Here is a 21357-nt window from a genome sequence, read left to right as displayed (position 1 = left end):
GTGGAGATTGTATATTTTCGAGGTGCAAACTACAAAGAGTGAAAGTGAACCGAATATAAGGAAGCAAAATATTCGAGGACTAAAACGGCTTCATCTAATCCCGGATTATGAGAGTATGGAGATAATGGGTTTAATGGTTAGCTTAGCAAAGGCGTTTAAGAGTCTTTGAGTACTAATCTGCTTCTGCTTCAGTCGAGCCTCTGTGGATCTCTGCTGAAAGTGGCTTGGTTTTGAAGATTTACCCCCATTTCCCTTGCAAAAGCAGTATAAAAGCGTCCCATTTTTGACCTTCTGACACGACAAGAATAGACGTACAAGGCTTCACCTTCAGCTTATCTCCGCATGAGCTTGTCTGGCTCTTGTGTTCCAGATGACATGTTCAGTCAAAAGTGGAAACTAGAACGGACGAGGGAAAGGAAATGACTTGGCTTCTGCAGTTAAACACCCAGCTGGTGTGACCACGCGCTCATTTTCAATTCCCGAGGTTCCAGACCCTGCTTCAACCGTGTCTGAGATGCTCCATCCCATCTCCAAAGCTGATAACATATTTTTTTTTTTTTTGGGGGGGGGGGTGGCATTTGAAAAAAAATTGCATGTTTTCCAGTTTCCATGGTGATCCTCTAAATTGTATAGTATTATACTCAAGTATGTCCGAAGTGCATCAATAATCTTTTTTTTTCTCCCCAGACCGAGGAAAAGTATGTTTTTTGGTGCTCATTGATAGCAAAATGACCAACTTATTTAATATTAGGGGTGGTCGATTATAGCAAAAATGTCATTATAAATGTCTCAAGATATTTCAATACATTTCTACGATACAAAACACAACACGTATATAGATTTCCAGAGTCTAACATCTAGAGTTTGTAATCGTTATTTAAAAAAAAAAAAAAGTGCATCACAATATCGATATTACATTGTTGTATTAATACTCGGTATTAATCAGTCAAATTTTATTTATCTCCATTTATTATACAAAAATATCACAATACTTGAGGGCATTTCTACAATACACGATGCGTATCATGATAGTATTTTTTTTTTTAAAAAAACAAACATTAAACTGAGTTTGACGATACTTTTCTTTAATGCCTACAAAGACAAAGAAGATTAAGTTTTAAAACAATGACGTCAAATCAACGGCCTCCGTTCAGTACCATTTAATTTGGAATTGTTTTTTGTTTTAAATGAAAATGCATCACCATACCAACGATGTCTCCGAAAAGTGTTTCGCGTAATCGTTTATCACGATATGGATATAATATCGATATATCGCACCAGCCCTAATCGACAGTACGTGTTTTGAACTCTCCAGTATTAACCGACATTCTGAAAGCCCGCTCTCAAATGAAAAGCATGCACTGATGCAGCGTCCTCGCTTCTTGTCTAGGTAAATAGAGAATGTTTTGAGTTCGTTAATGTAAAATAAAATCCATTAGTGTATGTCTGACTTGGCTAACATTAGACAAGTATGTATTAGTATGACGTATATTTATTAGACATGCACCACCGTTCCAGGCACTGGAAATTTTTCGGCCAAACGTGGACAAAAACGGCGCATTCGGTTTTCTGGCCAAGGAGAAAAAAGAAAAGCAATCAAAAAAGTGAATAAAAATGCTGTTCTGCTTCCTGTCAGCACAGATGCGTTCAGACAGTTTGAGCAGCAACAGATCAGATATGACGTCCGTTATTTCACGGCTTCAACGAGGGACATTAGATGAGTGTTATCTAAAAAGACTATACTGAAAACGTACTGTTTTTACTCCCCCCACCAGCGTCCCCTTTCCATTGGACGCACTATTTTCTTTATGGTTAGCAGGCCTAAGTTTGATCACAGATGCTTTATGAATTTGACTTCACCTCCTAAAGTTTCCTAAAGTTAATCTCAGGAGTGGCGTAGAGATGTTTGAAAGTTAAATCTCATTTATCATCGTATATTGCTTTATTTGAGAATAAATGACACCCTCCTCTCTCGTATATCCCTTTTCCTGACTAGTGTAATCTGATTGTGAGGAGGTTATAAATGCGTGTGTGTGTGTGTGTGTGTACCTGAAATTACTTCATTAGTTTGTGGCATTCCCCAAGTGTTCAGTTGCTGTCCGAACGACTTTAGCGGAGGAAAAATAGAAAATTTGATTTTTATGCTTTACAGGAGTTATTTCATATTGCTCTTTCCCTTAAACATTATCCATATTATAATACTGAATATATTCATTATTATAATATGGATTATTACTTGAGCCCGAGGCACGGAAGTGCAGCAGCACCTCTCCAGTCATGCCATCCCTCAGCTAGAGGACTAACGAGAAATGTTGCACCACTAAACTAGATACATGAGCTAAATTACGTGGATGGGCCATTCAGCTAAGCGGGGTGCACTCCATTGTCACCACCCATGTAAATGTGTGTGACCCCTGGGAGAAATTGTCGCTATTACCCAAGTCAGATTACTACTTTTCCAGTAAGGGTAATGGAAAAATTTGAATTATGGTTTGATGTTCCAGTGTTTGTAACGGTTTTTATTCTGAAAGTGGCAGGTTAGAGTGGTTATGTGATGTGGCTTTATACCCTACAAGTCAAAGAATTTCAAGCATACCTTGCTTTGTTAACTTGGGAGTCAAGGATGGAGCACTTGTATCTTGTATCTTACAGCTTACAGCACTGGACTACTAGAACATTCTCTTTTGTTTCTTCTCTCCTTTTTTTTTTGTCAGTTTACATTTCACTTCTAATGATGAAAAAAGAGTAAACAAGTTGTATCATTAGTGAGAGTAAAAGAACACCGAGTCAGGATGGGCCAAAGAATAAATAAATAAAATAAAATAAAAAAGTCCCTTAATTAAAGGACTAGCACTCAGCACCATGTGGGTGGATTTACAAGGATATATAGTGTATCCCGGTTGTTTGCCCTGCTGTGAGTCACTTGCTAATTCTGTACTTGTTCTACCTTTCTCCCTTTTTATTGTCAGATCCCAATCCCATTCTCCTAGCAAGAGAGAGCGGCGTCGTGAGGAAAGAGAAAGAGAGAGACAGCGCTACGGAGGCAGTAGCTATCGCCTTGGCAACAGCCCAGGAATGGGCAGGAAGAGGTCGAGGTCCAGATCCAGGTACACACACACACTGAGTAGTTAGTGTTGCCGAAAAGATTATTTAGACGCGGTATCATCCGCCTTTTTTGGGTTTGTCGTTTCAAGTACTCAACATCTGCAGGAAAAAAAAAAACAAAAAAAAAAACTGATTAATACCTGCAGAAGAAAACTGACGTACGTGTTTGTTTCTGTTTTTGTAGTGAAACTCCTTCACTTTTGAGTCTAGAGCCTCATGTGCTCGTTCAGCTAACAGCATAATTAGTACAATAATTCAGAATAACCCAAGCTCTCTCAGTGCACGCGGGCTAGTGAGCATAAGCGTAGACTCTTCTCATTCTTGAAAATAATTGAATAGTCAATGCCTTTTCAGTAGTGTTAGAAACCCACAGACTCGCTTGTATTCATCGATTTGAACACTAGGACTGCACAATTCACGTTCTCATGCTGTAGACTTGTGAATGGCCAAAATCACAGCTATCATTAGCTGTTGACTAAAAATCTACTGTTACGGTATTATGTCCACTCGCAACGTAGCCACACTGCTTTCTCTGTACTTCAATCCATTCATGCAGTACATGATGAATGTAGTGTGGCAAAACCTCTCTTACCACTGTCTAGCCAGGTCGGGAAAGGCTTCATTAAATGGAAACATTTTGATTCGCCATAATCAAATCCAAATCAAAGTCATACACACCTCCTATGATGGTGAGTGGAGAGAGTGGCTGTTGGATGTCCAGGTCTCTAGCATTCTTGCTGTTGAAGTGCGTGGCCTGTTTCAGTATGAGGAAACTCTTTTCTGAGTTCACCAGAAGATAGAGATTGAGTGCTGTGTCCCAGATGGCCTGCTCCTTAGTGGAAGGAGCCATTCATCTAAATATGGCAGTATCCTGATGCCTTTGAAGCGACAGGGCCGCACGTATACCCGTACCAAGAACACCAGTGGTTCTAGAGAGAGAGAGGCTGAGGGGTCTTTGAGGTCTTTGAATTGGAGTGCCTGTCCTTGGAAGGCAAACCTCAAGAAGCATCTGTCTCCTGGGACAGTGAGGGCGTGGCAGTTTGTGTCATGCAGAACCACTGCCATGAACCAGTTTTCTGGCTGCACCGGATGAATAATATCTGGTAGCCTTAACATGCGACACGGGAGGGATTTTAGGAACCAGTCCGTTCCTCTCAATTCTAGAATTAGACAGAAACCGCGTCCTTCTTCTGATCTAGAAAAGTATGTTGATTAGAAACTTTAGTTCTGAATTGTCTTTATCCAAGAGGGAAGAAAAATTCCTGGGGCCCTGAGGCCAGTGAAACTGAAGTTTGTACCCCTGTGATAGTGTCTTCAGGACCCACTGGTCTGTTGTACTTGCTGGCCAGTGAGCAAGGTTTTGGGCTGTAAAGCCTCCTGCAGACAGTACGCCTCATGAGGGGGATTAACAGGACTTTTAAGTTGTCAGGGAAGGCTGCTTAGGGCTCAATACATGGAGTGAATGTATGGCCTGTAAATGCCTGCTAGAGGCCTGAGCATGTGCCTGAATTCTATTTAGGGCTCATTTGGGGCTGAGAGAACTTTTGTAGGTACTGAAACAATGAGCATGAATTGATCTACAGAGTCTGGTATCAATCAACCAGTGGGAATAAGGAGAAAGTGTGACGCACTTGATTGGCAGTGCCCTCATTAGCATTAGAACTTTCCAGTTGGCAAATTCTATAGGCAAGCGTTCTGGTAGTCCAGTTGCAGCTCCTAATCAGTGGATACTGTTAGATTCTGCCTGAAACCATCATCAATTAACTGTCGTCCAATTACCACGCTTTCGCTTTTGACCCAGAAAGCAATTTTGAATTATTAAAGAATGGCTCAGAGTAAAGGTCACGCTAACATCCGAAGCGCAGCCCCCTTTTTCACCACCTTTAATTATATTCTTTTGGATCAGGCTGAATTGTTCTGGAAACTCCCCCCCAATGTCTTTCCTCAAAGTTCTACTGGAGGGACAACCAGGAGTTTTCGCTTTTGAAAAGTGCCATCTTGTGTCATTAAACCCTCTGTTTCCCCTGCACCGGAGAATCTGTTTCTCAGCATGTGATGAGAGAGGAAGTAAGGCCAGGAATAGCAGCTGTTGTCAGCTTAGAGCTTGGCTCCCGTGGTGTTTGCCAGTACCCTACACACAGCGCTCCAGCTTTAAAGCCTTCGTTGTAACAGCTATATCCTTAGATTGCATCACTCGTACGTCATTTTGAAGAAAATCGCCTGCCACATGAAAGTAATGTAGTGTGCCGGAGCCGGGAGGCATTTTCGGAATGGGAAGAGAGAGCATCCAACACAAATTCTCACAATCAGCAGAGCTGGTGGTCCTTCAGACTCTTTCAGAACCCACTGTAACCACGGAGGAAAGATTTGGCCAACATCCTGTACATTATGGCTTTGGACCCCTTTTGAAGAGCTAAAGAGTTCCGAAATGAGAACTTCTCTTTGCCACTGCAAATAAGCTGACGTTTATTGTTTTAGGCGCAATATGATCTTAACATTTAATGTAGATTTTAAACTAGCTGCATGCAGACAAACCGCAATTGCATGAAGTTTTGAGGCTCTCTGCAGCTGTCCGTGAGTTGCATACCGTCACCCCAACACCTCCATCTTGAGATGTGCATTGGACTGGTTTTTGTTATCAAATTTCCGCCTGCTCTTAAAGGAATTGTGACCGTTCATGCCCACTCCCAAAGGAATGCAGCTTTTCTTTGTCCTGGCGAGCTTCATATCTGACCACCCACTCCTGCCCATTTGAAAGGAAAAACTGCCCACTCCAGTTTTTTGTCGAGTAGCACAAAATCACAATCCCTATGCACACCTCTGCCCCCAACTTTGAACATAAACTATAGTGACCTTTTCGGTGACCATATCTTGCAATATGAAGGCTGCACCTTCCTAGACACTAAGCATATTCAAAGCTCAGGCAAAAATCTGCCATCTTCCATCTCTATACTTTATATATGGTATGTGATTGCACAATCTCAGGACATTTCTTTCATTCACAAATTCCAGAATGAACATGTAGAAGGTCGACTAAACCAACACCACAACACACCCAAAATCCCTAGCAGCGCTGCAATCTTATGACTATGGCTCGGCTCACAGCCCTTCATTATTCACCCCCTAGTAGTGCAGATTGTGCTAGAACAACGTGCAGCAAGTTTTTCTTGAGTATGCTAACTCAAGGTTTCTGAATTCATGCGCAGTTGCTGATAGAATCCCACTTATGGGATCCCACAACTCCTACCGCTCGCCGAATAACTTCTCACCTTCCAGCGATTACAAAGCACAATTCCGTTCTGTCATTAAAAGAATGAGAAAGGGCCAAGCCATTCACGAGTCATGTCCAAAATGTCTGAAATTAGCCTGCACTCCTGTAACTGAAGCCCAGCTTGACTCCATTGCCCCCGAGGTTTTTGCAGCAAGCGTGCTGTAGCACTGTGTGCCTTCACACTAATTATACTGCTATGTAGTGCACATTACACACTCCTGCTAACTCTTCACTCTGCCCAGACCCACATATTCTCTGGAGAAAGAAAGCAGAAAAGTGCTTGTCGTAGTTCCAGGCCTTTTTGACTTTGCAGTTGGTGATTTTTTTTATTTACATAGATACAAGAGGGTTTTTTTTTGGTCCCCCCCCCCCCCCCCCCACCTGCTGGATGGCTGATGGCCATCAAACCTCTGAGTTTGACATTTAGAGAAAAGAAAATAGTGCCATGGAAATTTGGTCCTGCTTTTAAGCAAATTAATAAAAGCCAGTTAAATGGCGCACTTATATAGCGCTTTTATCCAACGCGCTTTACACTGTGCCTCATTCATACACACACTCACACACCAATGGTAGCAGAGCTGCCATGCGAGGCGCTAACTTGCCATCGGGAGCAACTTGGGGTTCAGTGTCCTGCCCAAGGACACTTCGGTATGTGAAGTCATGCGGGCCGGGAATCGAACCGCCAACCCTACGATTAGTGGACAACCCGCCCTACCACCCGAGCTACAGCCGCCCAGTTCTCAAGCTTCATATTTGATATGACTGTATAGGGAATAATATAATCCTTATCACCAAGTAGTTTGGTGAAGAACAGTATTAAAGTCTGGGTTCATCTGACGAACATGCTTGCTAATTGTGTCCTGATAATAGGAGCTGTTCTAACTCTTTTGATATGATCTTTGGTTCTTTGTGGAAATTTGTGACTTCTGTTAATGGCACTTGGCAGCATTTTATCTTTCATTATTCTAGCTTGAGTGCTTTTTCCTGGTCAGGGTCACAGTGGATCCGGAGCCTATCTCAGGACCACTGGGAGCAAGATGGGAGTTTATCTTGGATAGGATGCTAGTCCATCATAGGTCACCATGCACACACATTCACACCTAGGGGCAATTTAGCATCGCCAATCCACCCACTTGCAGGAAATCCACACAAACGTGGAGAGAATGTATCTCCATGGGTTTTCTCCACGTTCGCTATGCTAAATTCCCCCTAGGTGCAAATGAATGTCTGAGGATATGTGTGTGTTTGTGCGTATGCATGGTGCCCTGCGATGGACCGGCGTCCCATCCAGGATGTATTCCCGCCTCGCGCACAAGCGTTCCCAAGAGTCTCCGGATCAACTGACCAAGATAAAGTGGTTAAATGAATTTAAGTGTACTTTGTGACTTCTCAAATTACAAGAGTGGTTGCAAGAGTCTACTCGCTCCTGAAGCGTATCGAGTTGTTTTAATATAACCCTATACGCAAATGTTTCACAGATCGCCTCGTGAAAGGAGAAAGAAGAAGTCGTCAAAATCAGTGCATCACTCAAAGGCTTCCTCCAATTCACCCACAGCCTCACCAGACAGGGGTAGAGCAAGCAGGAAAGTCTCCACCCACACTGCTAGCTCCTCCCCTACATCTAGCCCCACATCTAGCTTAAGGAGCTCCAGGTAAAGTAATCTCACGGTATTCTGCTAGCTAGAGAGTGCTAGGGAGTAAAGGAGCGTATGATGTGTATGTCGTGAATTATATATGGCTGTGCTTCTAGAAATTTCTTCTCCCCCCCTCCCCGCCCCCCCATGAGTCACAGCAGTGTCCCACAGTGTTCTTAGTGAATCTCACATTACCATCACAACAAAAGAAGTCACTTTCCTTTTAAAGTATCCTGCAGTTTTGGCATGATGTGACATCTAGACTAATGACCTGTTGAATGAAACATGATAGCGTTGAATCGCAGAGCGATTTCCGATTCAGAATGTGTTTTTGACACATGCAAGGAAAAATGAATGAAGTGAACACACTGCGTTTGTTATTGTTGTTCCTTCCCCATTATTGATTGTTGTATTCAAATCACCACAGGGGACATCTGTGTATAAGAGTAGTCTGTCAGAATTTCTCAGGTTTCATCAGAAGGGGAAAAAAAAAAAAAAGACCGTTAAACCCGTAGGGTTATTTGTGCCTTGTCTCAGATCTTCTGGGGACGGATGAATATTTCATAGCATTTCTCCAGTTCCTCTAGTTCTATTTTCCCAGCAGAGACCTGGACTTCCTGTTTTCCCCGAGTCTGTCCTTGCAGCTTTTTATATAGGCCAGCTTCTACGAATACTGTATTAGTATCTGCCGATTGCTGACACACATCTCGTTCTTTTTTTTTTTTTTTGCTTTTACAGGGACGCGTCACAGGAAAAAGACAAGCAGGTCGCGTCAACCATTATTTCTTCAGTTCAAACCAAAATCACTCAGGTATGTAGGCAAAATATGATGAACATAACTCTCTGTTCATGAAAAGCTGTGAGGCTACTTGTGTCTCAGAAATGTCCAATTAAAATAAAACGTGCTGTTTTTGGAAAATGATGAACTTCAGGGTGGTAACAGCAAATCCGCATCACGTCGGGTCGCACCACGCCGCCCTGTCACTGATTATTTTCCTATAACAGCAAAGCCCCTATGTGTTTTATTCCTTTCAAACCGAATGATACGACTGCCTCTTGATCCCATCATGTCCGTGGGGGTGTGTGTGTGTATATGTGTGTATTTGTAAGCGAGAAGAAAAAGAATGTCATTTCAGCAGGCTGATGCCGTGCAGCTGTCACCCTCGACAGCTTCCAGCTGATCTCTGCCCTCATCCTTTGTGAAGGAGCACATGTTTGGTTATCCCTTTCTCTTCTACTGGAATTGTGTTTGGAAATGTGAGGAAAGCTCGAGGATGAAAACGCACTCACCAAACCCGTGCTTGTTGCTTAGCTGCCAGAACTTGCGCTCACGTCCGTCTGATTGCATGAAGAAGGGAAATTCACTCTGCTAAGCACTCTTTTATTGTGGCTGAAGCAATATCCTGTTGTGGATAGAGTTGCAGAGCCTTGGAGCGCTATATGCTTTCTGCTGGCAGCATTACATAGCGATGCTGACACCACTGATCCCAGACAGCACCTACGAACGAAGGGATGCTTCCTATTAAAAAGCAACAGCCGCTGACGCAACCTAGCGCTCCTACTGATAACACAAACAAATAATGGTACAGGCAGGAGGCTTAAAGTAGGCAGACCGTTGGAGTGTGTGTGTGTGTGTATGATTGCTGTATGAATGTCCTCCCGCTTCACTCTCACTTGTTACTGCAACGCTAAGAACTGTCGTTGGGGTCCCCCCCCCCCATGTTCCCTGGCATGTTGAAATGATTTTAAAACATTTTTGATTTATTCAGGCTTACTCCACATGGATGGAGATTGGGGCACTGCAGGTGACTTTTAGTTTGATTAGATGGAGATAATCATCACGTGTAAATGATGACCCAGCATCTTATTCATTTGTCATTAGCATGAGGGAGAGTTGGAGCAAAAAAACGTAATGATATGGAGTAAAGGTGTGTGAGGTAGAGATAGCAAGTGATTGTAAGATGCTTTATTATATTTCCTGGGAAATATATTGCATGACATTAGTATTTACAACAGAGAAGACCCAACAGAAAAGCCAGTTCACTGAAGGGGAAAGGACGTGGGATGTAAAAGACGGGGCATTTGCCCCACTGTCGTTTACTTCTGCACCACGTTGACTTTATCTAGCTGAATTTGGCCTCTGAGTGTATGAGCCTCGGTCTTGTGAGCCAATAAACTCTCTTTGTTCAGACTGTGCTCTCTTTGGTCAGAAAATGAGGAACTGATAATAATTAAGTAGCTGGGCCCTGATTTTTTCTTACTTTTTATCCTCGCTGCCTGCTAGGATTTCATTGTTAGCAATGTTGGCATGTCTGCATTTCAAGTTTTAAAAAATTTTGAACTCTTTACGGAATAGTCCATCATTTTTTAAACCAATCTGCCTACCGCGTCTGTAGCGTAGGAGTGATTACTATGGACAAAAAAATGTATGTTTTCACATACTGAGAGCCTTAATGGAACAAAGTCAAGGGCAAGTTGATAAACTCGCAAAAAGTTTCAAATATATGATTATACTGTATAATTTCCATTTGGCCAACGTATCAAGGATTTTTTTGGTGAGACGATGTTGACGAACAGCCTGCTCCAACACATGCCAATTATTCGTCATCTGTTACACAGTTCACTGACACACCGGTCGGTACAGGCACCGCTCAATAGCAAGGCTTCAGTCATTCATTCAGCTTTTAAAGATGTCAGCCCACGTTAGAATCTGTACAATCCAGCACTAAAAGTGTAGAAGTGCAGCTCACGGCGAGCCATGCCTCTGCACAGCCAGTGTTTTGCATATCTGTCGGATCTTAGCACAAAATAAATTTCACCTAATATCGATCTCCGTCCACAAGCAAGCCTGCGACACACCAGCAACGCATATCAATATGTTTTCTGAACCATGCCAAAAATGTGCGTAGTCTTTAAAAAAAAAACAAAAAAACGAGCGTAGTATACAGGTCTTAAGATTAGAAAATGAGAGAATATTTTACCGAAGCTGTAATGTCATTTTCTTCAACTTTACAGCATGTATGCAAGTATTTAGACTTTCCTGAAGGTTGTTTTTGTTTTGTTTTTTTTTTATATTGAAATAACTAAGGCACTTCAGTCAAAGTTTTTGAAGCCTTAAGTTTGTCCTCAGAGGTTTTATATTTTCTGCAACATTCAGTACTGAAAGAGAACCTAAACATTTAAAGAACTCCTGAAAGTGGTCTTGAAAGTGCCTGTTTTTTTTGTAAATGTCATCACCTACCCAAACAACTCCCCTTAGACTGCGATTAGAAGGTTTTCTGTTCTCATATCAATATAGGAAAACGTGTTAAAAGGATTGTACGGGAGAATCTTACTTACATTTACGACTGAGGTGGATAGAGGTCAGGTTGGAAAATGAAGGAATGTTTGTTTAATGTATTATGTAAGGAAGAAAGGATGACTGGGTGTGCTGAGATATATAGATATATAATATAATTATTACATAATGACACATCATTCTGTTGTAGAATTTATGTTATAATAGTTACTTTTAACGTTGCGGAACATCTCCAAAGTTCCTGTTAGTGCTTATGTTATAGCAGCTATAAACAAGTCATTCCTTCAGCACGCACTCTTTGTTTCTCCCCCTTGGTGTAAATAAGACCAAAAAAGGCAAAGCTCTGTGTCCTGAAAGTTTACAAAGAAAACTCTCCTGACAGAAAACGTCACCATATCAGAGAAGGGGTTAACAAAACCTTTTTAATTTGTTTATTATTAATCTTAGATTACGTGGAGCCATCTGCCACACAAGTCCCTGTGAATGAGCTGTTACTATAGAAACGATTTGCAGAAACGAGCGCATTAATATAAACCTCTGGTAGCTCGCACTACCTTTCAGAGCCGTGCTCTCATACGGTGGTGCTTGAAAGTTAATGAACCCTGTACAGTGGTCTACATTTCTGCAGGAATGTAGAACACCTTCGGATCAATCAGATTTAATAATTCATCAGATTAATTATTGCCTTGTGTTATTTTGACCAGATTTATGTGTATACGCATATTAAATCATGGCACAGCACTTTGTGATTGTTTAGCGAGCTCATTTGTGCAGCTTTGTTTTTTTTTCCCCCAAATATCTATCTTCCAGAATCCAATCTGTTGTAATAATTATGTAGTGCAGCCCTCATGTGAAAGTAAATGTGTGTGGGGAAAAACATTTCCATGGCACTGGAGTGTCTCCAGAGCATTTAAGTGGACAAATCTACTTACTCCTTCTCTGCTTGAAGAAGTAGTAATTAGGAAGGGGTTGCATGAACAGACCAGAGCCCTGGTCTAGAGTCCTGAACGATTGACACTCTTTTGGGAAGTGGGTTGATACAATTGCTTAACCAAAAAAAAATAAAGATCAGGAGGACTCGTGTGAATTGACACTATTAGCAGGAAAGTGGGCGATATTTTGATGACTGCTTATCCTAACACCATTTGTGCCTGGTGATTTAAACTAACTAGCACATAATGTGATGCATGAAATGTGCTTGGTGGAAAGAGATTAAAATTCCACCCCCTGTGGAATCTTGAGGAATGTTTGAGGCTCTGGTAAACAGTGGAGCAAATGAATTTACATTAGCGCAGTAAATATAATATAGACTGGAACCATGATCATTCACTGTTGAGGACAAACCGTGAAACAAACAGTGCGTGAGAACATTTATTTTATTATTTTTTTTCTTCTAAACAGCTGCAGCATCCATGTGCAAAACAATTTTTTTTTTTTGTCCGTGACCGCTTTGAGCTCTGCGATCCACACAGCTGTGTTTATTTGACGCAGTGTAATGACAGCGAAGATATTGCAGCAATCTGGTTAGTCTTAATGACTCACTGTATCATAGGAAGCTATTTATCTCAGCTTAGTCAGAAATGTAGGTGCTGTTGAACACCACTCGTAGTATTTGAGCTCGCCGATGCGTTGCAGGTTGCTATTTTTTCACGCCACGTCTCACCACTCGTATCATATCACAACCTTATATGGTTGTTTGCCAGTTAATCCACAAAATAAGCAGTGGTCAGCGTTCAACTGTTCTCATAAAGTGCATATGTAACACGTAGGGATTAGCTCGTGGATAGATGTTAGATGATTATCGTGCCCCCTGACAATTCTGGAGGTGTAATAGGACGTAATTAAAGCCTTCACAGGAAGACAAAGAGATTTGAATGGATAACATTGCTCCTATAGTAAGCCAGGAGAGTTTATCTAAATGTTTGGTAGCCTGGGAAAACCCTTTCTTTGTCGCTATGGCTGAATTGTGGAATATGGAATTAAACTTGTGCCAAAAGTATTGAACGTAACTTTTCAAGAAACTTACAAAAATATACAATGAGAGAGAAGGGAAAAACACTCATGGTTTATGATCAGCATTCGGACACAAACCTCTTGTGTGGGCGGGGTTTAAAAACTATTTACTTTCATTGGCTAGTGAGAATGTCTAAAACCTTGCTAGCTAAGTGTCGAGTAGCTGCAATCGTAATTATTCAACCCCCAGTGCAAATCAGGTTTATTGTCAAAATTTACAGACTTTCAGCTGTTTGCAGTGAATAAATGAAACAAAAGCAAGTGGTTTCCCCAAATTCAATTTGCCATGAAGGGGTTGAATAATTTTGAGACTGGAGAAATCATTACAAGTTGCATTTTCAGTTGAATTTGGGGAAACCACTTGAAGCATTCGTTGTGTCGAACTATTTCAATTGCTTTTGCTTGATTTGTTCATCGCAAACAGCTGAAAGTCTGTACATTTTGACAATAAATTCGGATTTTCAATGGGGATTGAATAATTTTGATTGCAACTGTACATGCCATCTCAAAATGGACATAAGTCTAATCAGTTCAGTTTGTAATCAGATAACGTCTGTCAAAATGTCCTCAGTGCTCCTAAGCCTTCACATCATCATCAACACAAAGAAGAGCGTTTACACACACTATCCAGATGACTGCGGACAAGGGTCAGACCAAATAATTTGATATCAACCGATAGACGTGACTGAATTGATCAGCGATTATTTCACCATCGACGTTAGCATGAACAGAGAACAGTCGCATGAAGCGATTACCGTGAGGTTCATGTTTAAACGTCATGAGTATTTTTATTTATTTATTTTTTTACCTCAGGTGATGAAATGATAGCGATTATCATAGTGAGAACTCATCTCATTGCCATGTAGAAAGTTATCATTCTTGACCAGAGTTTTAAAATGCTTATCAAAATGGTTGAAAACTTATTTTTCTTCTTAGGATGGGAGTCTTGTTAATGTCTGCAGTATCAGGTCTTTTCATCTGTTGTTATGTCTTTTAATGCCTTTGTTTTATTCTTTTCTTTTTAAAAAAAAATATATATACATTTCTTTGCTGTTTGGATTTACAGATTGTTGTTGTACTGACACGGGCTGTCTTTTAAATGAGCTATATAAATAAAGCTGACTTGACAAATCAGAGAGAAGGTCAGGAGAGGTCTTTCGGTGTCTGCTTCTGTGCTTTTTGTGGCGGTGTTTTTGTTTTTTTTTTGTTGTAGTTTCTTTTCTCCTTGCTGGTGAGTCTGCGTTTTATACTGTACTGCATGTCTTGAGTTTTATTCAGCACTTGCATCGCCATCCCCCACAGCGCACTATTTATCCACCTCCTCACCTCCGTTCGGTGTGAGCATGCTGACGAGAATGTTTGCATTCGGTCACTGGTTGGTTTGTTTTATGATTATTTCTGTTGGGGTTTATTGGAATTTCTGGATCGGTATCTCAGTCGGGCCGGACGAGGCGAGGCGAAGCGAGGCTAGGCTAGGGCCGGGGCCGATAGCTCATCTTGGCTCGCCTCCTACGAAAACGCCTCCTGCTCTGAGAGATTGAAAATCTCCGTGCTGCGGTGCATAATCTCCAGGTTGGACTGCTTTCAAACCGGAACAGCACGACTGAGCAGTTCAATGAAAAGGTGCTGAAGGCGGCTCTCTCATAAATAGGCAAGGCACATTAAGCTGTCACTGGTGAAACATTAGCTTTACCAGATTGCGAGTGGAAGCGGGTTGCGCGTAACTCCGTTCATTGCACATCAGCACTGAAGCAGTAGCTGACATTCGAATACACCACGCTACCCGTATCATGCAATGGCGCGCTATGCTGATATGTCGATGTGCAATCCCTTGAGATGAAACGCTTCTCTGCATAAATGAATGTAATACATAAATGAATAGGCAAACAGTAAAAGAAGCAGATGAGTATGTAGTATGGTGGATTTAAACTGCATAAGTGACAGGCAGGCTTAGATATGCCGAAAGAGACTCCGTGACCCCGGAAGCTACGCGACCGTGTCCTGAGGCGCATTTAAAGGCAGGGATTACCATACACACCATACACGCTCCTAGGTGGCGCATTCCTGATTAGAAAATTTCTTTATTTAAAAGCTAATATCCATATACATGTTCTATCTGAGGCCTCAAGACCTGTTTTTCTGTTTTTACGTTCTATTCTATACTGTGTTTTTAACTAGGTTTTCAGAGGGCTTGGATGCTGTCTGGGTTCTGGCGTGGGTGGGGGGGGGGGGTGAAATTATTCGAAGGAAAATTTAAATTAAGTTTTATTTCACATGGTTTTCCACCATTATTCATGCCCATGTTTGTGAAAGAAAGCTGGCAACACACTCTTCATTTCACCAAATGACGTGTTTGAGATTTCATGAAAATGTATGTGGACTACCTTACGTTGTAAACACGTTGAAGTACATATGTAATTATTCTGAACATGCAGCCAAATGACATAAAGGAGACCGAGAGAGAATTCCTTGTTTTATTTCAACAGTAATTTTATTTATTTATTTAATTTTTTTGAAGCAGTCCGCACCTGTTTTACATTATAATCCTTTGGAGTAAACCATGTTTTCAACAACACCCCGAGCTTCTTGTGGGACGATCTCAACTGCATTTGGAACAGCATTTTTATTTTTTATTTTTCCATATGAAAAAAGCTTTGACATGCGGTTTTCATCAGAAAAAGAAGTTACATGTGAGCACAGCCTAACTTTGTTTAGCTACCAAGCCACGTTAGATACTAATGTTAGTTCAGTCAAGATATTATTATTATTATTATTATTATTATTATTAACTCAGTGCATAAATATCTATTTAAGTTAACTAGGTTAGTTGTAAAAAAGGCTACATTAGTGATATCTTTTCTCTATCTGCCATCGTTATTGTTAACAACCACTAGAATTACTCCCTGAAAGCATGTATTCTTTGTTGAGGTTCACCGTATCGATAGCTTACGCCTCGCTTATCCGAGTTGATGGTTGTAACGACCATCCTGAGGTGACGGTACGGAGAAATATCCAATCAGCTGTTTTGATTAGCTTGGCGATGAGCATCTGTCACACACCAATCGCACAAACGTTCGTCCAAACCCTGATTGTTGGTCGTTTCTCTTGGCAGCTTACCTTATCGTTTGAGATCAAGCCACCTCTAAATTTTCTAAATGTTTTTCTTTTACTTAGTTATTTTATTTTGTAGTCAGCGCATAGAACTCTCACCGTAGTTTTAATATTCATCCTGATATGTCGCCTAAATGCCTTTTTACGTTCATTCGGCTCGAGGTCCTCGGCAAAAACACTCAGGAAAACCCTGATATTTGCTTTATGATAAATTACGTCACAGTACGGTGTCTGAGATATCACGGATATCACCAGTACGTTTCTAACACTGACCCGCTGACTAGCAGCTGATGATGATGATAAAAATCTGTTTCTTTGTTGTTGTTTTTTTAAATCCCTTTAAAGAGCATGTTTGCGTGCTGGGTGTGATGGTCAGGTATCCACATGCTTACTGTCGTTTTTGCTTATGCTTACTGATATATTGTACACTGATTGATTTTATTTCATGAAAGAACTCGAAGCACTTTCCGTTCACCCTGACAGAAAGGGAAGTCTGGGAAATGGAAAATGATTACTGAAGTGAGACTGGGGAAGAGGGCGGGACTGTCAGTCATTCCAGATTCATTCACCACTTGCCATTTTTGATTATGGACAAAGGAAGACTGCTCTTTAGGCATATTATTGAATGATAATTAATCGTCGCGTACGCCGATGTCATACTGCCGAACTCCTGCAAAAGGTTCATAAGGTCGACACGGTCGATATTTATTTTCCATCGCACTGTAATTCCTTCAGAATACCCCTCAGTTTAAATACCTCCATGATAGACGGTCGTAATTTCACAACGTACGCTCAGATTTCACAATGTATACACTATGTGTACACAAATGTACGGCGTCCTCAGAAAACCCATCGGATGTCCCTATAGCTGAATTCCGTCTAACAGCCGAGAAAAAGACGAGATACTTTGACACCTCTACTTTATGAAAACCAAAATCTAGAAATGGTTTTACTTGCTTTCTAATCTTGTTTATGCTTTCTGCACGCAGAGATCGCTTTAGATAAACACAGTTGCAAAAACAGTCTGCATAAAGATGTTTTAATTGCGAGCCAAGTGCGCTTTCCTCAGTCAGGGAAGGTCATGCTTCGCAATCTGTTGGTTACATGCTATAGCAAAGCAGACCTCCTAAGCCCTAATAGATTCAGTTTACAGATGCTCTAAATACCAGTTGTCAAATGATCTTGCGATGCACCCACGCTTACACTCTCACTGTAGAGATGACCGCGAATATATATCAATGCTAATGAATAAATGGGAAATTTAGCCAACAGAAGAAAAGTTACTGAGTTAATCAGCGATCATTTCAGCACAGATGTAAGCACGAACAGTGATCAGTCAAGTCAAGAGCGACGACAAGACTCGTGTTCACCAAACGCCGTGACTGACATTTACCTCAGGAAATGAAACCAGAGACTAATGGGCTCGGAATGAAATCTTTGAAAATGTAATTTTCTCCTTTTTTTTTTCCACTTTTGGGGGTTAGCAGAATTTTAAAAAATGCTAGACCTTTACTTGTAATTGAGATCCATGCGAAGGAGAAACACATTTCACTTCAGGAAAGCCTGCCATTTTAGTAGAAAATGTCAAAACTTCCTTATGTGAAAACCTTTCTGAGACAGACACAAATATATTCACGGAATCTACACACCTCTACGGATACGCTCGGCACTACTTGTGCAATTTGAGCGTATCCAATTTGTCCAAGCTGAGAAAGAGTGCATATGAGGTGGCATGAGAAGTCAAAACAAGGTGTAAGCTGCATTGGAGAATAACGGTTTCGTTACCACAGCGAAGAGAACAGCCTGTGATGTGTGTGACGGCGATCTCCATCTCCCTCTTCATACCATGAGCTTAACTGTCAGGACGCTCGTCATGGTGATTTTAGAGAAGTGTATTAGGATTCGAGGCGTCAAACGGAATAAATTATCGGTTTATCGTAGTTGAAAATCTCCGGTCTTGTACCGTCCAGATTTCTGCTCGTGTTCTTAACTGAGAGACGTAGCTCGTCTGGCTCTGCATTCTTAGATGCTTTTCTGCTCACCGAGATTGCACAGACTGGTCATTTGAGTCTGGTTGTCAACGTCAACCAGTCTGAACATTCTACTCTGACCTCCTTCATCAAAGAGGCTCACTGGGTGGTGTTTGTTTTTCCTCTCAACTCTGGGTAAACTCTAGAGACTGTCGTGTGTAAAAATCCGAGAAGTTGAGCAGTTTCTGAAATACTTAAATGAGCCCATCTGGCACCAACAAACATTTTCCCCATTCTGATGCTTTATGTGAACATTAGATGAAGCTCGACATGATTTTATGGAACACGCTGCTGCCACATGATTGGCTGATTGGATAATTCCATGAATTAGCAGTGCACAAGTGTTGATGTATGTTTTCGACTATTGCGATTTGACTTGCTTTGGGATTTGTTTGTTTCTTTGTTTGTTTGCATTCAGAGGTTCTGCCTTCTAATTTACTTCTGAATTATTACTGATCATTTCTGATGTTTTTTTTTTTCTTTTTTTCCCTCTGCCTCCCAGACTCAATCTCACGGTGGCCGAGAAGTGCGAAACAAATCACAAATATGAATACAAAAACGAAACGGCCGATTATAAACACAACGGCAAATCCAACAACAAATTAACAAGGCAGAAAACACATTAATAAGTCGGACAAAACGGAAAAGGTAGTTATATTTTAGCGAATGGATCACTTTACCACTGATTGGACGACACATCTGTCAGTCAAGATATACAGGAAGTAATAATTGTCAACAACTTTGTTTCCTGTGCATTAACAGACTACAACAGACTTCTGTGTTTACTTTAAACCATTTTTTGGTCCGTAGCAAAACTTTAAATCTTAGAAAATAAAAGTTTACATTGGCAAGAAAGGAGAAGATGGAATTTATTCAGTGCTATTTTGAGGAAGGACATCCATATGCTGTGATTTTGGCTATGCTGTTGGTATACCATGACATAAAGATTAGATTGCGCTCTCTAAAAGCACACCTAAAGGATGCAGGTCTGTTTCGAGGCGGGGGGGGGGACTATTCTCCATTAAATGAGGTCAGGAATGCGATAAGAGCAGAGCTGCGTGGACCAGGACAGGTGTTCGGCTACTTCAGCAGAAACACAAGTTGTGTGAAAAACGTGATCATGTTATGCGGTTGCTGCAGCCTGCTGTACTTCCTGTATATCTCAATTTAACAGATGCGTCGTCCAATCAGTAAGCAATCCATTCGCGAAATATACCTGTTTTTTTCCACGTTGTCCGACTCTGCGTCGTGTTTTCTGCCTTGTTATTTTGTTTATAGATTTGCCGTTGTGTTTATAATTTGTTTTTGTTTCTGGGTTTGTTATTTTGTTTTCTGATTTGTTATTTTGCGTTAACATTTGTGATTTTGTTTTGCGCTTCTCGGCCACCGTACAATCCAGTGTAACTCACCCCACTTGCTTTTCTCCCTCCCCCTCCCCCAATACAGGACCTCATGGCTAAAGTACGAGCAATGCTGGCTAAAGGCCTGCAGCCCAACCCATCCTGAGAGATGTGAAAAGGGGCAGACTGACGACTGAGCCAGCCACGAACGTCACCGTCAACCTGCATCAGCACCGTTCAGGACTGCAATGCAGGGCTGTACTGATGTGCTTTTATCCCTTTACGTATACTCTTATGGATCTTAATGACACCGAGCATCATTGGTGTTTCCCTTTAATGTAAAAGAGCTCAAGGTATGTGATGAGCCATGCAGCATGCAGGGTTTATTGAGTCTGTGGGTTTAAGGCTTTCCCATGTTTAGTTTTTTTTATTTTTGTTGTTTTTTGTTTTTTGGGGGGTTTTTTTTGCAGGAGGTGCTGTTGTAAAAGAAAATATCAAAGTCAGAAAATTTAACCACCGTTTATTTTACAAGAACAAATTAGAACATTTGACTAAATTGATAACAGAACCCCATCTTGTGTGATTTGGCTTCTACCAGTGGGGCAGTGTTAAATCCTTCTGTGAAGGATTATGATATCTTCTGTTCTTCTGTCTCAGTTCTTTTTTCCAGCCAGGTTCATTTTCTAAAGCCTTTGGCTGCTCGAGATTTTGTTGTTTACTTTTAACTAATGTGGCCTTCATGCTGTAAGTTTGTACAGGCTTTTCTTTGCATCTGCTTTGTAAAACTGAAGTCAATAAAAAAAAATCAAAATCTCGTGTCATCACTATGTCCTTGTCTGATTTTGTCCAGAGTGTGTGTTGCTTAAGATCCAAGATAAGATAACTTTTAACAGAATTGCTGATCATGGTCATTCTGACCGATTAGTGTATCTGGATTTAGTTGTTTTGAGATAACTGCGTGTTCCTTTTTTGCCTGGAAACGGGAGCTGTAGCGAGACTTGAAATCACTTGAGCAGCAAGTCAACGATCGTACGAATGGTACAGGAGCCTGGAGATTTTTTTCTTTTATTATTATTTCTTGTGCATAATATGCACTTTACACGTGTATTATGTGGATATGGGATACTAAATAACATTTGCGCAAGATTTTGCTACTTTATCCGGTCCCTCCAATCGCAGGGATTAACACAAAATCAAGAAAACTCTGTAATATTCACATGAGCTTGCAATTTTTCAAAATTACAGCAGATTTTCCACAGAGTTATGCCAAGAAGCGTCATGTGACGTCATCACAACGCGCATTCAGCCAAAAGCCTTCTTCGATTCATGTGTGTTGAACGTGAGTACAGCTAAAAGGTCTCATTTTTTCCTTTTTTTTTTTTTTTTAAAGATAATAATAATACAGTGTTGTATAAGTAGTCATCCCTCTTAAACCTTTTCTGCATTTTGTAGTATGACAACCTGGAACTGAAATGAATTTAATTGGCATTTATGCAGTACTGCAAAGGTTTTAGGCATGGAAATGCTGTAAAGCAAAGATGCCTTCAAAAATAAT

The 21357-nt window shown here is 41.0% G+C and overlaps 1 protein-coding gene across 1 annotated transcript in view; it reads left to right on the top strand.

Moving 5' to 3' along the window:
- sfswap (splicing factor SWAP) overlaps nt 1-20623 on the top strand; it is a 117357-nt gene extending 96734 nt beyond the window's left edge. Inside the window, exons 16-19 of the mRNA XM_053649353.1 lie at nt 2970-3107; nt 7855-8028; nt 8749-8821; nt 19909-20623. Coding sequence (XP_053505328.1) covers nt 2970-3107; nt 7855-8028; nt 8749-8821; nt 19909-19968 — 445 coding nt within the window. The 3' untranslated portion in view covers nt 19969-20623. The remainder of the gene's footprint in view (nt 1-2969; nt 3108-7854; nt 8029-8748; nt 8822-19908) is intronic.
- The last annotated feature ends 734 nt before the right edge of the window (nt 20624-21357 follow it).

The sequence above is a fragment of the Ictalurus furcatus genome, chromosome 18 (genome assembly GCF_023375685.1).
Source record: "Ictalurus furcatus strain D&B chromosome 18, Billie_1.0, whole genome shotgun sequence".
NCBI lineage: Eukaryota > Metazoa > Chordata > Actinopteri > Siluriformes > Ictaluridae > Ictalurus > Ictalurus furcatus.
Note: the sequence above shows the minus strand (reverse complement) of the source record. Positions and strands in the feature narration are given on the sequence as shown.